Source organism: Phoxinus phoxinus (genome assembly GCF_949152265.1).
Source record: "Phoxinus phoxinus genome assembly, chromosome: 16".
Lineage (NCBI taxonomy): Eukaryota > Metazoa > Chordata > Actinopteri > Cypriniformes > Leuciscidae > Phoxinus > Phoxinus phoxinus.
In genome coordinates this window covers 9,897,335-9,917,699 of record NC_136891.1, presented here as the reverse complement: position 1 = coordinate 9,917,699, position 20,365 = coordinate 9,897,335, and the positions used below count along the sequence as shown (strand labels likewise).

The 20,365-nt window shown below is 36.3% G+C and overlaps 1 protein-coding gene across 2 annotated transcripts in view; it reads left to right on the top strand.

The window, feature by feature from the left end:
- Nucleotides 1-3,756: 3,756 nt before the first annotated feature.
- The window catches only part of cd2ap (CD2-associated protein), a 66,553-nt gene continuing 49,944 nt past the window's right edge, over nucleotides 3,757-20,365 (top strand). The window contains exons 1-3 of one of the 2 annotated variants that reach the window (XM_079639635.1): nucleotides 3,757-4,047; nucleotides 15,337-15,497; nucleotides 19,163-19,361. In XM_079639635.1, the coding sequence (XP_079495761.1) occupies nucleotides 4,044-4,047; nucleotides 15,337-15,497; nucleotides 19,163-19,361 (364 nt within the window). In that variant the 5' untranslated portion in view covers nucleotides 3,757-4,043. The remainder of the gene's footprint in view (nucleotides 4,048-15,336; nucleotides 15,498-19,162; nucleotides 19,362-20,365) is intronic. The other variant, XM_079639634.1, reaches the window with a different exon arrangement.

Genomic DNA, 20,365 nt, shown 5'->3' with positions numbered 1-20,365 from the left:
AGGCTACTAGTGTAGTGTACCCGACAGGGCTTTAGACTAAAAAGTTGTTGCACAGGTGTACCGGCCCCGGGCGCACCAGGTGTAGCATGCCACACAAAATTAATTATTAACATTTTGGCACACATTGTGGCAAATCATTACAGTAAACTGATCAATGTGACTTTATAACTTATCGTTCAAAATGGAATAATTAAAAAAAAAATTTTTTTGTAAGAAGTCGCTTATGCTCACCAAAGCTGCATTTATTTATTTGATTAAAAAATAGTACAATAAAAGCAATTATGTTGTGAAATATATTATTTAAAAAATATATATTTTATTATCATTGCAAATTTGGACAAACATAAGATACAAAGACAGACAAACTTTCAAACAATAAACAAGTTGATCATTCTAATATGGTTTGGTGCACAGTGTAAATTTTGAAAACAGATAATGAAAATGCTTAATATTTTTGTGGAAACTGTGATAAAACATTTTTTTAAGATTCTTTGATTAATATAAAGTTAAAGAGAACAGCATTTATTTTAAATATAACTATTTTGTAACAATATGTCAACTGTCACTTTTGATTAATTTATATGGTCTTTGCTGAATAAAAGTATTAAATCTCTTTAAAATAAAAACTTGTGAAAAGCGTATCACGGTTTCCACAAAAAACATGAAGCAGCACAACTGTTTTCAACATTATTAATCATAAATGTTTTTTTAAGCAGAAAACCGGCATATTAGAATGATTTCTGAAGGATCATGTGACACTGAAGACTGTGTAGTGATGCTGAAAATTCAGCTTTGCCACCACAGGAATAAAAATAAATAAATTATATATTCAAACACAATATATATATATATATATATATATATATATATATATATATATATATATATATATATATATATATATATATATATATATATTAATTAAATTATATTAAAATTTATATAAATTATATTAAATTATACATGCATCCATGAATATGTGGACAATGTAGGATGGTATGTATGCCTATAGCTACACTGTCCAGTCTCATTTGCATTATTGTTTGAAAGAAAGTGCCGCATTCAAACACTCATTGTAAGGCCTCAGACATATGCAAACAGAATGCTCTTCTGTGTCACTGGCACAAGCACAGGAGATCATTTCCAGTGTGTCTCAGTCTCAGCATGCAGAGCTCAGAGGCCACTGGCAGATGAAGAGCACACCATCTGGACAGGCCGACACGTGCAACTGAGTGCTGAAAGGATGAAACGGGGAAATGCTCTCACGTGCCACACAGTTTCTGCCCCGGGAAATCACTCTAAGTGGGTTGACTTAGATGATAGGGTAAGAGAAATGCCTCGGTCTGACTAACATTAGTGCATCCATGCTGAAATACAACACTATGGCTATTTGTACCACACCAATAGTGCTATAAACAAACAGTATTCTACCAGCACTGTGGACTCAAAGTGTTTCCACTTTACTAGATATATTTGTGTGGCCTGACAGACACTATTATTTGTTACTCAGCATTTGTTGCAAAATGTAAAGGGATAAAGAGAGCATATCTCAAGAGTTCACAAATATATCTGAAGCAACAAAATGTGCCAGTAATTAATAATTAGAACTGTAATACTCCAAATAGCCTAAATGTTATTTGTAAATATATTATTATCTTATATTATATTATGTTGTTATATTATATTAGCCTATATTGTATTAGCCTATTATATTAATTATATGATATTAACCTGATGGTTTGCATGCCTTTTTCCAATCATGTGCAAATGTATAAAGTTGTTAGCATAAAACAAATCTGTTGAAGTCAATTTGAGACTTTGTGGTGCAAAAACATCATGAAAATGACGTTATTATAACTGTGACCTGCATGCACATTCAGCAATCAATGAAGATCAATAAAGAGTTTGCTTTATATTTCGACACACAGCACCATTTGATTTAATCTGAACAAAAATACATTTAAAGTCATTTGGAGAACAGAAAGTAAATAAAATAAGAAATAAGAAGAAATACCGTTAAACTAAAAGAAAATACAGTGTCATTCCACCCTTAGTTTGTAGATTGTTCATATTCTGCCCTCTGCTGGCAAAAAAAAGCAGTTTTGAGGACACAAGGAGAATTTCATTAACCTTATTTGATCTAATATCAAAAGCAGTTTCTGAGTTCTAAGACTAGGACACGTTTTTTTTCAGTTGATATTAAGGCAGTTTCAAATTAATTTAAGTTTAGTTAGGATAGATTGGAGATGGTATAAAAGGAGGCAACTTCTATGTGTGCAAGTCTTTACAATGGCATGGAGTGCCCAGCAGGGAGAGACAAAAACTACACGAATATATTCAAATAATTGCTAAGGTAAAATAACAAAATAAAATAAAATAAAATAATAAATGAAGGTTATTAAGGCCATTTGCCCTTGAACAGTATTGGAATGCTGATAGTAGGTCTGAACTGTGTTTATGAGAGGATCAAATACACTTATAAATCTACAATTTGTGCTTTGGAAGTACAACCCATAACGTTTCAGTGATGTTTATGTCTGGGGATTAGGGAAGACATGGAAAGCATGACTTCATTCTGGAGCTGCATTTCTAGAGGAAACCACTGGACCTTATGACCCATGCACTAGAATAGATGTTTATTATGTAGATGGATGTAAATTGTGGGTTGACGCCATCTTTTGGCTTTTTCTGAACACAGATGTTTTTAAGTGCATGATATTTTCCCATAATTCTTATATTATTATTTTAATTCTCTACAAATGTTTGTCATTAACCAATATTTGTGTGTGAAGAATAATAATAGCAGTTCACAGAAATTCATAATTTACTGAAATGTCATAATAATATAAGAGTTTTAAACCAGTTCTTGATGACAGATTGCAAAAAAGGAAGCCTCTAAAAGCCCATCATAACAATTATGGAGTATTTATCTCTTAAGTTTTTGGTTAGTTTTCACATAAATATCCAATTCGAACATGATAACACAATCTGACTATTTTGCTTTATTATTTTTCTTTTTAGTTATTTTCTTTTGTTATTTAACAGTGCCAAAGCACAATGTGATCCAAGCAAACTACCCTGGTTCTTTTCCCTTCTCAATAGAAATGTGGTCTTATTTTGATGCAACTAATCTTTCACAGTAAATGTAATTGTTTGTGGTTGTTGAGTAATAATGGACTCAAGCAGAGAATATATCATTTCAAACAAGCCATAAAAACTTAGGGAAGTACATGCTTATTATGGAAATTGGCTTTGATTGAGGCAATTTCATTTTACAGTTAACAGCTTAATAGTCAAATTTAATGCAAATAATTCAGCCACAGAAAGACATTCAGCAGAGCGAAGACGAGATTTCACAGCTACTTCAAACCTATACTCTGTTGACAAAAATATAATAAGTGACTGCAAATTACTGATATTCCCACTCCCAATGTAAATGTTGCATATTGCTCTTTGTACTAAAATATTTAAGACATAATAAACAAAAAAATATTATAATTTTTTGCTAATATACTTTATGTAAAATTATTTTTCATATACAATAAAATATATTTTCCAGTTGGTTTACAATAGCCTACTCTACATAATCGCAGAGTACATAGGCTTGTACATAATATAAAGATATATTAATTTAATATGTAGTTAAATCACTGCAAGATTTGCGTGGCTATGAACATTTATGCTTGAATACTCAATTTACACTAAAATGTCACACTTCAGCCTCTTGTATTCCAGCGAGGAAACCTGACTTCTCGCGGGATCCTCCCGTTGAAATATCGCGGAGGCAAATCTAAGAAAGGTGGAGACTTCGGGATAACTTCCTGCACAGTACTCTTAAGAATCATACCTCACAATTTAACACCAGGCCGACATTTAAACCAAGTCGAATGGATTAATAGCGCAAATAAACTCGCTAACAAGCACTTCACCAACACGATTCCACGCACAAGGATTTACTGCTAGCATTCAGTCTGCTAGCTAACATCAGCTAGGACGGCAGATTGTACACATCAGATCAAGACGGTCTCGTATCGAAGGACAGTATGGGTGAGTTCAACTCGCTTCTTTTGGATCAGTGTCACTTCGCGTTTTAGCTTCCAATGAAACAGCGCGAACGAGTCACTTCAGCGTCATTTACAAAAATGAAACTGTACCCAAGTTGAATAAAGGACAAAAAACTTATGATCAAATGAAAATTTGACTAGGCGCCAGTGTCGCAAACTGGCTAGGCTTGTCTAAACCAGTAAATTCCATTCGTTTTGCGTCAAGATTAAGGATCCCTGCCCTTCCACTACAGTATTATTGTTTACCTTTAGGATGTAAGTGGCATTGACTTTGTTTGATTGGTCTTAAAGCAGTTTGTACTAGTTGCTGTGGCTCTGTTCCAAAGAAGCCCCCTTAAAGGTGTACATATAATTTTTTTTAATTGATGAATACAATTTTACGTTTAAATAAATAAATTCACTTTTGACAGGTCCATTACATTGATGTACACTCACATAAGATGAAAAATCCAGACCATGTCAGTTTTCGAGAAAAAGCTATTTTATTTAAGAAGAAGCGGGTCGCCCCCTTAAGGGCGCCGTCATGTTTACCTACATCACATGACCTCCTCCTGTGCCATTAATAGAGTTACTACTATTATTAATAACAACAACAATAACTGGTGTCGTTATCATATCCAAAACCATTGGTAAGAATCAGTTAAACTGTAACAAAAACTAATAAGAAGCACCTCATTATAGCAGTTCTAAAGGTATTAGGTAAACAAATTTTATTGTGGAAAACGTTAGGTTAGTGCCTGTTCTGCACTGTCATGCTCCTTTGCTCGACTCAGCTGGTTTGAATAAAGTGCAAATGTTATGAGTTGTCTACAAATCCTCTTTTGAGTTAGGTTCATTTCCATTTTTACTCCTCTCGATTTCAGGTTGTTGACTCCAATTAAACGTACTGTATTCTCATTAGCTTTTATTGTACTTCTAGATTTAGTGAGGGAGTCAGTGGTGTGTTTGTTTTATTGGCTATATGTTCTCTGTCCAGGTGACCAAGACATTGGCTCATGCTTGTATTGTTAGTAGCCAGAAGCGATTTGCACATTCAAAAGTACATTTTTATGACTGGTAAAAATGGATGTTGGTCAAAACTTTCTTAGATCTTTCTTCATTACCCATGTAATAGCCTGCATTATGGGTTTTATGTGAAGTCAGCTCCTGGTATAACACAACCGACAAAGTCAGCTCCTGGCATAACACAACCGACAAGATACTGTAGTGGAAGAGGTGTTTGAACATGTCCCTTTTACATTTTCTGTTAGTGTTGAGTACAGAAGCATTGACTTTTAAAGGAAAAAGTTTTAAGGAAATGTTTGGGTTTTTAGATGTTACATGGGGCATAATGGTCATTTGTTTTCCCAGCTGTAGGTTAGAGTAAATGTCTGTCTGGCTGGCAGGTTGCTTTCGTGGCCTTGAGTGTCCCCCCTCTCGTCAGTAATTCATCATGTTGTCACAAAGTTATGTAAGCGCAGGATTGGAAACTGAGCCCACCAGGAAGTGTGTTAGAGTAATAAGTGTACTTTTCACCGGTGCAAGTGGACATCGCTTGGTCATGTCAGGTCTTGACTGCAGACAGTGCAGGCGAAGTGAAAATAGGTGAATGTTTCTTACTGATCTGTGGTTTCAAATGGGATCTTTAAAACTGATCTGTTCTTCTTCCTCTCATGTGGAAATATTGTTCACTGGTCTTGTGATTTTGTTAACTGCTAAAGTGTGGCCTAATACTTTTTAGTTGAGTAGTAGTGGACTTTTACTTTGTCTAAAAGTCTGTTTGCATATTTCTTAATGCAATGATTTTAATAGATAGATCAACTACATTATTGTTGCCTGCACTTAATACTTAACAATTCCATCAACTAATTTTTTAGGACTAACTGCATACCGTTCAAAAGTTTGGGGTTGGTAATATTTATTTTTATGTTTTTGAAAGAAGTCTTTTGTTCACCCAAGGTGGCATCTATTTGATCGAAAATACAGTAAAACAGTAATATTGCAAAAATATTATTACAATTTTAAATAACTATGCTGTCTAGGGGTTTAACAATATATCGTGTCACAATATATCTCAATACAAAAATTCAACAATATGCATCGTTGATAGTGACCATCTGTATTGTGCATTGTTCACCCAAAATTAAAATGACTGGGAAAGTGAACAAAATATTTACAGAGTCTGGTGTTTTTTTGTGTCAATAGTATATTAAACTACTATATATAATGTATTATAATGCAATGGGGGAATATGTTTGGGTCATTATAATGGCAAATGTATTGTACTAGTAAAAAATGGCCTATATTATTTTAAAATATATATCTAGTCAGAGTGAAAGCATATTCGTCTAAAATAATGATGTATTTTCAGTTTCAGAATCATTAATATTTTTATTCTGGTGTCACCATTGTCCTGTGCATTGGGTTACCAGCTGCACCAAGTCCAAGTCTATTCATTCCCACCCTTAATGTAATTCCAAATTTAGCATTTTAATCAACAGTACATTTTTTGTTAACCCTTTACCTTGGAGTATCGCAATAATATTGTATCATGATTTGTTATCGAATCGTGACATGAGGGTATCGATACACCCTAATGGAGTCTATAACTAACTGTCTAACTTAAAAAAAAAAAAAAAAATTGAATAGAAAGTTAAAAAGAAAAGCATTTATTTGAAATAGCCCAGATATTTTTTGTAAAAATGTAAACGTGCTTACTGTCACTTTTGATCATTTTAATGCTTCCTAGCTGGATAAAAGTATTAATTTCTTAACACGAAACCTTTCTGTTGTAGTTCAGTCAAGAACCATTATGATCGATTCAGTGAGTGAGAATGATTAGTCTGATTTGAAATGATAACATCACATTAAGTTCCTCAAGCACTCATTTCTTTTGCCGTGCCACTATTCAGTGGTGAAGGAGACACTATCAGAAGTGCTTCAGTATGGTGTTCCTTCCACATATGTGGAAGAGTTCAGATGGTGATGAACTGTTAATAATTAACCAATGCTTGAAAATAATTTAGTTTAAATATTTTTATAAAAAAATATAGAACCAGTTCTCCTTGTATGAGAATCACTGCTCTTGACATCATGCAAATAAAAACAACAACATCCCCCAAAGCTGAAAAATGTAAAGAATCTCAGCAGCCTCTCCCTGCTGACTACTGCACCACTAGTTATTGTGCCAAGTGATTTTGAAGAAAGGACTCTGTTTGACATCTGAAGTATGTATAATAATCTTAGATTTGATTCTGTGTTTGACTCACATGCTTGAGAATCTCGGATGTGGTCTCAGACTTTGGCCCCAGTGTATTATTTTCTGAACCAAACTCAATATTTTTGCTTGGAGAAATAAAAAAGGAAGCAGCTTCATGTTTGACTATGAGGAGTAGCAGGCTAGCTTGCAAATTGAGCCGAAATAATTGTCCATTCAACAAAAAAGAATAACTTGTTGTTTAAGGTCTTGATGGTGGTTGTTGTTGCCAAATTCCACGTTAGTCAAAAGGCCTTTTAACTTGACCTTTTCATGTTTGAATGTTGGAAAAAAAACTCTTTCTTGGAGGGCTGTAGGAACTTCCCTTCTGGTTGGTCTAAATTCTCCTTCCTCCTGTGTAAATTTAAAATCTTTAAATGAGAACTAGTTTATTCACACTTCACAGTGTGTGTGTCTGTGTCAGCCAGGGTCTTGATTAGCTCAGTCCAAACTGCTTGAGGGCACTATGAGGTTGAATTGAAATAAAGTGTCCCATATTAGGTGCTCTATTTCTTCCAAGCTCCAGTCACACATTGATTGTATGTGTGTGTTTTTGTTTAGTTTTTTTTATTGTATTAATCCACTGACCCATTTAACGTCTGACCTCACACTCTGGTTCACGACACACACGACTCGTCTGGCTTGCACTTCTACAGTTAACATATGCTCTAAAAAATGTGTCTGTGGATGTTTGAGGTTGTCAGCACATGGTTTTTAAAAATAGAACCACTTTATGCACATTTCATTTATGTTCAGTATCAAGGATTGTTTCAGCAGGAATTTACATTTAGAGCTGGGAAGTCATTATTCTATCACTAATTAGTATTGCATAATCAGACTTTTGACTATAGGTGGAAAATCTGGTCCAAGAGCATATTTGTACTGACATGAATGTTAAGTAACCAACCGCAGTTTTTATTCATTTATTTGTTTATTTATTTAACATAGGTCGAATGAGAGGTTCTACAGACAATTTGTTACAGACATTTGTTAAACTAAAAAAAAAAAAACGGCATACATGTCAGCCTATAAGGCATGGACTGACTTTTAAGCGTTGTAGTCAACATTTTTCATAACCTAGATAAGTAATGAAGTTACTAGGGCTGCACGATATCGGGAAAAAACTGACATCGAGATATTTTGTTTTCTGCAATATAGCTATATTATGAAATGAAAAAAAAATCACCAGATGACTAATAGCTCTGTCTGGGAAAGAAAATAAAATTCTAGAATGATTGGGGTGATTTTGTAAGGGAGTGAATCTGCATAGAAAATAGGCTAATAAACAAATTACAAGCACAGATACATTTTTCAGTAAGTATAAGTATTAAGGTACAGAAATTGAATGGTAAAAAAGAACTGCATGGTCTTCATGGTATAAATTAAATCAAATTAATATGTGTTACAGTTACAAAAGTGATTTTCTCTTTGTATTTTGTTGTGTGATTAACATTGTCACAGACAGCAGAAGGAATATTAGGCTGTCACTTTAAGACAGAACTCACTGATCCAATATAATGATACGCATCTGTTTTCTTTCCCAGTAGTTTACGTTAACGTAAGCCATCAGCGACTGTGTTTTAGGGCTGCCCCCAACTGAAAATGTATCTAGTCAACTAGTTGTTGTTCATTTAAGCCATTTGTCGACTTATTGCACGTTTATATTAATTTATTTACTTAAATATATACTGGGGGGAATACTAAACCATAATGGGCTATTAATATATAGGCCTAATTAGGGCTGAGTGGTATGACGGTATATATCATGGCCATGCTATATAACCATGAGAACCAGACCAAAAAAGTTATGTGCACCTCTGTTTATATTGTCATTAGTAGTAGAATTAGTAGTAGTATTATTATCTTATCTTATCAGTTAATTGTTCATTTTATTCCCCCTGAAATACTGAATGACCAACGTCTCAAGCATCACACCACCCTGAAGTTCTGTTAAAATGACTAATGCATTTTATTCGTAGATGGTTACCACGTTTCAAATTACCTGTTAAAATTTATTTTTTTTAAAAATTCTTGATTTGACTGATGTTAAAAGTGTCTTACTTTCAGATCATATCTCATGTGAATGTATCTTAATGTAAAAAAAAGATAAGCTGATTTGGTGGATGAAGTATAGTGGATGTGCCTTTAGAGAAAAAACCTTTCATACAGATCACATAATCTGTGGGCCCTATCTTGCACCCAGCGCAATTGACTTTGTACACCGACGCATGTATCATTCCTATTTTGCACCCGCGCACAGCAGACTTTTCCCTCCACAGACGCACGTCGGTAAATTAGGGAATGAACTTGCGCTCGCGGGGGCGGTTCAGCGCAAAGAGGAGGCGTGTTCCGGCGCAAAACTTCCCTGGTGCTATTTTCCAGGTTTAGAAAGCAATTGCGCCATTGACCAGGAAAAAAACAGTCTAAAGACAGTGGCGCGTTGCGCGTTAGTGATGTGGTATTTTAAGGGCGCGTGCTTGGCCATAATGTTAACGCGCATCCACTTTGATTCTCTAATATAAACAGATGCAGCAGTGTTCATTTTTGCAAATCATACATTATTACAAGGAAAAATATTAACACACGAGGGAAATCATTGTTGTGTCCGTGAAGATGTGAAAAAGATCTATCTAGATAGGCAAAAAAAAAAAAAAAAAATCTAGATTAGGCTACACATTTACCCAAATTATACGCCTGTTTAACCGAAGCTAATTTGGGTGGGTTTCTCCCATCATCCCCAATGTCACTTCTCTGTGTTTTACAGCCCTGACGAGAACGTCTGTTTCCTCGGCTGTGAACTGCTCCTGGCGTGCGCCTGGCAAATCCGCCGTTATAATAGCAATCCGCCATGGAACAAGCGCGCCGGCTCTTAAAGGGAATGTGAGAGGACGCTCTGATTGGTTTATTTCACGTTACGCCCAAACCACACCTATGAATAATGAAGCTACTTCAGACCAACCCCTTTTAGATTTGCGTCGGGCGCAAGAGTCATTTATCCCGCCGGGAAAATAGCAACAGCGCCGGGATCCGCCCACAAAGTTACGTGCGCTTTGCACTTTGACACTTGCGTTTCAGATCGTTAAAATAGGGCCCAGAGAGTACCGGTATTTGTTTTTCGATTTGAATAGGCTCTATGCCCGAACGCTGCTGACGTATTTCCAGTAGAATCTCAACCAGCGCCTTTACTTCCACATAGCGCGTTCTATAGCGAAGTGTACTTGGCAAAACTTTATTAAAATATTTTTTTTCCGAAATGGAGACAATGATTTTAGAAACTGATTCGCTAGCCGGATTTCGCATGATATGAGAGAATACTCACCCTAAAAGTTGTCAATGTAGCTCGAAATATATAATTTAAAGCCCTTCTCTTTCTTACTCTTAGGTGTGACAGCTAACTGCCTCACAATATTGTTAACATCATTCACGTTAACCGCTGGAAGTTTTTGTAAACAGCGAGTGCCATTTGCCATTATCTCCACCTAATCCAAAAACGGGTTCTGACGCAGCACCGGATGTAACTGGGCGGGCTGAGACAAAACGCAGAAGCGATTGTGCATAGAGCCTATTGGTTTGTTTAAAAGTAGACATTTCAAGCTTTCTATACATTTCTCATATCTGCGAGATATCATATCTCATATCATACCTTGCCTATATGCCGAGTTCGGTTTATTTTTGTGACATGCTCCTCTTCAGTGTCATATGATCCTTCACAAGTCATTCTAATATGCTGATTTGATGCTTAGGAAACATTTCGTATCAATGTTGAAAATAGCTAGTTGTCTGCTTAATATTTTTGTGGGAAAAAACATGATATTTTTTGTGCAATTCTTTTATGAATAGACAGTTCAAAAGAATAGCATTTATTTGAAATGTATATATTTTTTCTAAGTCTTTACTGTCACTTTTGATCGATTTAATGCATTTAATGCTGAATAAAAGTATTAATTATTGAACCAAAAACTTTTAAATGTAGTCTACCTTTAGACATGCTTTCTAAAGATAATTTTTTAATGGCAAAGTCATCATTAAAATGTTTACACATCTGCCCGCAATATAAAGAAAAAGTTCGCCCAGAATTTTTTTTTTTTTTTTTTGTCATTATACTTATTCCAAACCTCTATGCAGTTATTTTTCATGGAACTAAACTACGTGAAGATTCTTTATTACAGATGATGATAGTATTGACATTTCCATTAATTCCACATAATTCCACTATTACTTTAAGATGGCAAGAACAGTGAATAGTGCTCGTGTGTGTTTCTCAGCTCTATGATCTGTAACGGTTCCCAAAGTTTAGACTAAACAAGGGGCCGCTTACTTCAGCTTCACTATGGAAATTAGTTTGAGAGATCATTTCAAAGATTGTATTACTTGTTGGATCAAACTTAAGTAATTATTAAGGCCTAACTACTTGGACTCAAGACCTAAGTTATTTTCTACAGTCTTTAGTTTTTTTTCGTATAATTTCACTGGCCCGGCTTATGTATGCAGTTTTTTACAAACTGGCAACTGTTAATAGCATTTTGAGTAAAGCTGTAAAACATTTTGGCTAAAAGAAAGCAGAGAAGTAAATGACCTAATCTGTTTTCCTTTCTGAATGGCTGCAGAGGGAATAAGAGCGAATGAAAGCAGAGTCGTACTCTGGATTTGTGCCTTGCCTTGTCATTATGACAATTTCTGCGAAGCTCTGCTCTAGACCAGGATGCTTCGGCAGGCGAAAACAGAGAGGCTAGGTCAGCAAACTATACTTACAACATGGGATACATGAGCTACTACACAAAGCAGCCATGCTGTTTTACTAGACACTTTCATTTGACCTCAGTTAGTCTCTGCATTCCCGTAGTATTTGCACTGACCTGCATACAAAATAAAGGATGCATGTGTCTAGTGACACACCGATGAAGCCTTAGGAGTGAGTTAATTTGGAAGTTCTTCTTTCTATTTTTCTTTCCTTTTTTTTGGTTTGGAAACAGACTCAAGACTAAATTAGAAGCAAAATCATCTAACCTACAATTTATGGTGGTTTGCATTATATGTAACTTTTTCTTCTTCAAAATACACCAACAAGAAGAGGATGAGACAATGAATGTGAGACAGCCGACCTTCACAAAGTGCTAAAAACAGATCCATCTAAGAGGAAAGATAGCAGCTCATGGATTGGCGTTCACTGAAAAAGGCTTGGGTTGAGTGTACTTGGTTATCTTTATTGTTTAAACTTCACTTCCCAGTGAGCTGTAAGGTGCTTGACCTTGTGTGACCTGCCTCTTTTGAGATGGTCTATTCAAGTCTAGATGTGCAAAATGCAGATGAAGTTAATGCAATTTTAGGCGTGTATCCTTCAATAGCGACGTCTCACCTCATGAATATTAAGTAGTAACCTGTCACTTACAGGAGCTCAACCAAATGAACACATGTTCAGCACTGAAGAGCCCTCGCCTCGCGCTACTCATAGGCCTTGTCCCAAATGGCACCCTAAATGCTTGCGGTCTTCCTACGAGTCCGTACCGCAACGCCGCTTTAACTGTCGGGAAGAAGTCTGCTGTGGAGCTCGGCAAAAGTGTGCATAGAGTTCCCATATTGACAGCAAAAGGGGCGCTTGCGAGCACCCTTCTGAAACCTAAAATGACAAATGGGACACTCTACGTTCTTGATGGTACATTACGGTTTAGATAGTAAACATGGTGCGGAAACCACGTAATGTGCTACAACCCCTCCTGGAACTTAAGAGACTTTTACTCCGTTTACTTTAGCAAGTAATGGGGAAATTACCACAGAGTGTCACAGGGCTGTTACCAGATTTATTGTGAAAGGTGTACAACGTTTTTCCACCATTGCATTGAGTCCCCATGGTGTAGGTAGGTGTTTATGTACATGCAGCTGAATTACTATTTAAAAGTACCTGCTTTATGCAGAGATAGAGACTTATGTGCCTCCTGGATCTTGTGTGTTCAAGCATTAAACACACAAAGGATTGTTTGAGTTGAGTAGTGTCCATCCCCCCCCCCCCCCCCCCCCCCTGCTTTGCTACTATATTTTTTTTTTATTAGTTATTTAATAATCAGAATCAGAACCGGAATCATTAGGCGGAAGCGGAACCGGAAAAGTCCCTAGATTCCCAACGCCAATTATGATATATAAAATTCACAAAAAACAATATGATGTAGGGGTGTCACCGTACACGGGTATTGAGATAATATTGTTGCTAATCCAGCGCCAGTAACTGGTTGACAGCAGATGGCTGTATTGCTCCATAATGCTGGTTGCCACCCATCATAAAATTAAAAAGAGAAACCGCAAAAGTAGCTATATTTTATTTATTACTTTTAAATTTCTGGACATAATATCTTTATTGTGATTCTTTGGGCCACAATAATTGTGCAGTGAAAATTTGATATTTTGACAGCCCAATATGATGTATTGTTCACTGTTGCAAAATACCTGCCATGTTTTTAGCAGCAAGAAAACTGCTTCCCAGATCTTATTTATTTTTATTTTTTTAACAGCATTGCTTCTCATTTGTGATTAAAATTTCAAAACCGTTGGCAGTTACACAGCCCGCCGATAACATTGACATCCAGCATTTACTCCGATAAAATCAGTGTGAACGGGGCATATTTCACAGATTCTTCATCATCATGTTGGCCTGAACCGGTTTATTTAGCCTCTCTCAACAGATGCTCCCGAAAGAATTCCTCAGAATATGTGCGCTGTACCGGGCATTTCATTTGATGATTACAGCTGTGACATATTGTTTGCAGAAATACTGTGCTCAGACATAACCAGCTGAGGTAGGGATGAGTTCCTGTCAGACACCCTGACCTCTTCCCGGTGTTTTCCATGAGAAGTCTCTGCTATCTCTGGCATCGCTGTGTAAATAACCTCTGTCAACAGAGGTACTGTGTGCGTATGCTGCCGATCACATTCTTCTCAGACTCATGCAACTCTCACAGTCAGATTTAGAGATTTAAATGCATTGTCTAACTCTGTACACTTTTTTTTAAAGATTCTGGAAATGGCTGGGAGATGTTTGTGTCTGGGTGTCCTTGGTAATGATTAGGTAGCGGAGAAAAGCACATTGCTCTGACGTCATTTTGTTTGTCCCCAAAATTTGATGGACACCATACCGCTTTGCTCGGATACGGTCATTCCTGCTGTTAAATTGCTGTTCCATTGTCCCCATTAACATACTTGATATTTTGAGTAAAACATTGTTTATAGGCGGTGCTCTGCTGGCCCGTGGCCCAGCCGTTTTGAAGTTTTTGCTCAAAAAAGAGGTCAAACAATGGTGGTTGTAAAGTGCAAGGCCTAGATTTCCACACAGTTCTTTGCTGGTCTTGGTGCGGAATGTGTTTATTCGGTCTTTAAAGGTCAGAAACAACTATATTAGGACACTCTTTGAATATTGGACTAGTCAAGTTCATGTTGAACTTTAGATAGCGCTTTAACCCCCGTGTTTGGGTTAAAAATCTCAGTATGATTGTTATGGTGAGTTACAAAATGTACCCTAATTGGATTTAATACAATTAACCAGAAATCTGTGGAAAAATAAAAAAACATCTTTAACATACATTTTTCACACACATTACAAAAAATAACTTGAGAACATGTTTTTTTTTCTAAACTAAATATTTATGCTGAATATCTAAATACCCTCATAGGGTAACATACTGAAACACTAACATAATAAAATGGATTAAAACATTTTTTTTTTTTTTTATGTGTGGGTGAGCTGTTCATTTAAGGACAATCAATACATTTGAAATTGTAAATGTACAATATCAGTTTTAGTATATGTTTCATAAAATGCAAATATACCATTTGTTGGTCAGATAAACTATTCATTTCTTCATTTGTTTTGCTTTATCCGCTTGTAGGCCTATTTGATGTGAAAAGGCCTTTGTGTTGTTCTGTACAAGTGCTTGTTAAGTACCTTTATGTATCCGTGCTTCTCTGGCAGCATGTCACAGATATGTTTTATCAGATGCTTGATCGCAGCATGAGTTTCACACTGACTGAAGTGTGTTCCTTTCTCTACAGGTGAGGTGGTGGTGGAGTATGACTATGAAGCCCTCCAAGAAGATGAGTTGACCCTCAGGCTTGGAGACGTGATCAGAAATGTGCGGCGAATCGACGAGGATGGATGGATGGAAGGAGACCTCAATGGGAAACGAGGCCTTTTCCCGGACAACTTTGTTAAGGTAATTTTAAGAATGTACAGTATATTGGCTTTAAGTGAGGCGATGAGGAAATAATGGAGGTTAAAAAGCTTTGTGGTTTAGCACAAGGCCAAAAATAAAAAAGTTAATAGGAAGGAAATGTTTATCTTTAGGTATGACATTACAAGTTTTGAATTCCATTGAAATATTAGCACGTGTCATTGGATTTACAATCTCATCTTCAATTTGTGTACCTCTTAGTCTTAAGTAGTGTTTTGAGTTGTTTCTGAGGCAGCTTGAGGAAAACCACATTAAAGTCGGATGTAATGGAAAATCTTGTCAAAGGCAGGAAATTATTGCTTTGGTTTCCTTGCGGAGATCTTGAGGAGGGTGTGAGGTAATCTTTCAGTCCCTGAACTGAACTTTGATCCCGGAAAGATTTGATAGTCGGCACTCGGGTGGTTTTAGGAGAGGACCATGGAAAGCGAGCAGGTAGGAGCTCATTTTAGTTTGTCTGTCAGATCGTATCTTGGCCTCGTTGTGTCTGGAAGACGTGTTACTGGTAATGTTTTGTCTGAAGGTGGTTTTCAGTTCATTCAGTTTCTCTTAACGTGGCACTTGATTTGATTGCTCGTTTCGCTGAATCATCAGACAGATCACAGATAGCACGGGATTTAAAGGGCACTGACAGGAAAAAAAATAACCTAAAGATAATTCAATAGTTTTTACACAAACTGCACTATTGTATTGTGTGTTGAAAGTAAATTTCATTTGGAACATTTGTATTTTGAGTAAAGATTTTATTTTTATTCAGCCAGGATTAGTTTCCAAAGCAAGTTAGTTCTTAACTTAGGACATCTGTAATTTAATATACTAATCCAGACATGATTGATATATTTATTTATTTATTTATTTATCAATGATCTAAAATAGGAGTGACTTGTTTTTTTCTGCATGAGGGTGTTACAGTAGATCATGTGCTCTAGCATCATAAATTCTATGAAATTAGGGCTGCATAACGATTAATCGCAACTAATCGTTTGCAGAATAAAAGTTTTTGTTTACATCATATATGTGTGTGTACTGTGTAAAATAATTATGTATTTATAAATACACACACATGCATGTATATATTTAAAAAATATTTACATGTTTATATACATTTTTATATTTAAATATAATTTATATTATATATAATTATAAGTACTTAATATATAAATAGATTTTTTTCTTTAAATTATACATGCATGTTTGTGTATTTATATATACATAATTATTATGCACAGTACACACACATATATGATGTAAACAAAAACTTTTATTCTGCAAACGATTAGTTGCGATTAATCGTTATGCAGCCCTAAACCTAGACATCAGTAAAATAATCTACTTATTATTTAATTTATTTAGTTATTTATTCAAATTTATTGAATTTTTATTTATTTATAAGAAAATCAAGAGCTTTAAAAGGGTTGGGAAAGCTGACCTCAAATTAGTTGAGGAGAGGGGAGTAAGGAAAAGGAATTTGTTTGTCAGCATCTCAGAGAGGAAGTTTGGAGCGGATGCAGCCTGTGGCATTCTCCGTTCTGCACCGGATCCTACAGGAAAGCTCCACACGCCTGTCTCTCCAACCCAAACCGTGTCTGAGTCCAGCTGAACCAGCTGAAAAGGCCACTGGAGAGTCTCAGTGATACTACTGTGCCAGTACTATAAAACCTTTATATAGATATATTGCATAGTACTACTGAATGATTACCATAGTATTAAATAATACTTCAGGGTACTTCAAAAAGTGTCATGTCCAAAAACAACATTGTGGTAGTTCTATATTAAGTGAGTTATTTAAAGACTGAATAAAGCAGGTACAACATATTCTGAGATTTGCAAATATAATAGGTTTAAGCAATCTAACATTTAAAAAATATATTTTTTTCTTTCTTTTTTTAATGGATTTTTTTTTTACTTTCTGAATTCTCTTTTTATTTTTTAGATTTTAATGTTACAATACAGCACCACAAAACTTACTACAGATACATTTCAGATAACTTTAAATCGATTTTTAAGAGGTTGTGGTAAAACATTAGTAAAGGTAATTCATACTGATGATGAAATCTATTATTTAAAACAACAGTAACACTTGAACATTTCCATTTGAATTAGGGATGTCCCAAGCCGATCTATAATAAAGGCCTTCTGAAGTGAATCGATGCGTTCCTGTAAGTTACGGCCCTGAAAGTTAGTAAAGACAATGTTAACAATAGTCCAAGTGACTACAGTTCATGTAGTGCAGTGTTTCTCAACCCTGCTCCTGAAGGACCCCCAACACTGCACATTTTCTTTGTCTCCCTAATCAAACACACCTGATTCAACTCATCAGCTCATTAACCCATGAATCCCATAACTCGGCATAACAGCGCAGCGCTTCTGGGTTGTACGTCAGAACGTAGGCTCACTATTGGCCAGCATCACACACATGACCAGCGTCGGCCAATGGGGAGCCTACGTTCTGACGTACAACCCAGAAGCGCTGCGCTGTTACACTACATGAACTCACTCAGAGGCCCACACAGAAGAAAATGAATAGTTGAATTAAGCCAACTTACGGGGATGGAACGACATGAGGGTGAGTAATTACTGACAGAATTAAAACATTTTGGGTGAACTAACCCTTTAAAGAGACGGGCTCCAGGTCAGGGATTTTTTTGTTCTTTTTCATAGTATTAAGTGTTAGCCTATACTTTAGAATCATCATATATCTATAAATGTTTTTAGAATGATCTTGCAGAAATGCCAATCATTGAGAGAGAAAAACACAGAGCAAGTTTCAACTAGATGAGTCTGTTTTGCTGGAGATCTTATCACTCCTTTGTTTCTCGCCTGACGTCCTCTCTCTCTCTCTCTCTCTCTCTCTCTCTCTCTCTCTCTCTCTCTCTCTCTCTCTCTCTCTCTCTCTCTCTCTCTCTCTCTCTCTCTCTCTCTCTCTCTCTCTCTCTCTCTCTCTCTCTCTCTCTCTCTCTCTCTCTCTCTCTCTCTCTCACTCTCTCACTCTCTCACTCTCCAGCTTTTTCAGATTGTGTGAGGGAGGCTGTGCTGTTTGGGAATGGCTGTGCTGTTTGGGAATTTAACTGAAAGTGTAAATGCATCTGGTTGTTGAAGCCGCATATGTATATTGTACTCATCCCAAAATGTTAACAAATAAACGTGTGATATCGTGTTATATAGGCTATATTCTAGCCAGATTTGACAGCGCTACTGCAACATGCATTGCCGCAGAAAAGTAGTCGAGTATCTCTTCAGCAAGCCGAAGTCGCAGACGTTCAACACACAATCATCTTTATAATGAGACTAAATGATCTTACCAGTGCTGATGCCGCTCTCTCCCCCATTGCGGTCTTTGATTTTGAAATTAGCTGATGATAAATTAACTTTGCGGAGACACATTTATGCTGCCAAATGTAACTAGAACCGTTTTACCAAATCGGATATCCATCCGATCAGTAAAAACGCATGAAGTGACCAGGCCCAATACTCTATGAGAAATGACCTATTAAGGGTACAACTACAACGTCCATCAGGTTCCAAATAATCAGAAAATTACCTTTTCCTTTGTGCAGTGTTTTACTCACTGGATACTACCCACCTATACTCATACATATCAACAAAAGATATTATATATGATTCTTTTTTTCTTTTTTTTTTATAATCAGGTGAAAAAAGAAGAGCCAAAGCCCAAAGAGGAGCCAAAGGAGGCTAAAGAAGTGAAGGAGGCGAAGGATGAGACTCCATTACAGCGGCGAGCATCAAAGAAGAATGTAGCAAGCCTGGTGCAGAGGATCAGTACCTACGGCGTCCCGACCGGAGGACTCGGCTTACAACCACATTCTCAACCCCGTGCCTCAAAAAAGAGTGCGTTTCTATTTTTATTGCAAATTTCTTTAACTTAAAGATGCTGTGAACTATTTTGTTCAGAATACCACACATAAAATGTTCATACTACCTGTCTCTGTGACTGCTCTTGACTATGTAAATAGCAAAAAAAAAGGCCCACGCTTCATAAAATTTATCCAATCAGAAACGCTCTCTACCTGCAAATCATTTTGCACGTATTTGAGTTTGTTGACGTCGGGTTGAATGACATGTCTATGGAGGAAGGCCACATGGTCAATGTATTGGGGTGGTCTAATTCAGTCTAGTGGATATTAGCGTCATGGCTTACAGCATTTTTAATGTTAATTAGCTATTGGTGTGTCATTGTTTAATAGCTTTTTCATTATTAATTTGTCACTGTTGGCTGATATGATTTTTATATTGTTTACCGCGTATGGTAAATCCTTGTTTTTTGGTCTTTGTTTGACTGGAATTAGAGTTGAGCAGAGAACAGCTTTGGCCTGTAGTGGGCAGCAATAGCTTTCCTGTTGGCTCATGAAGCCTGTTTTCATTTCCTCTGTCTGAGACTTGAGTGTACGGCTGTCTCAGATTTTAGAGGAAGTCCACTTGATCCTCTCCAGCTGCATAGGAACATTATCACAGAACACGGCGAGTGTGATGCCATTCTACATTCAAGGCTTCAGCTGAACAAATTCTCTAAAACGGTGATAACAGTGGAATGTAGTTGCGCTTACTCTCTTCCTCTGTGCAGGTATATCGCATTGTACCCTTGAGGAATTATTGGATACTTGTAGTTTTTGCCCAATTCAGCTTTCATTTCGAGCTAACCGTAGAGATAGTGTTCAGACGGGCCCTCTTCTAAACGGTACTGTGGTGCATTAATAGAATTAGATAGTCATCATTCATGGTATTACTATGTTCACATACTACAGTATATACATAATACTCCAAAGTACACTTCTTTACAAAAGTTTGTGTTAGTAAGAATTTTTTAAGAAATTAATACTTTTATTCAGTAAGAA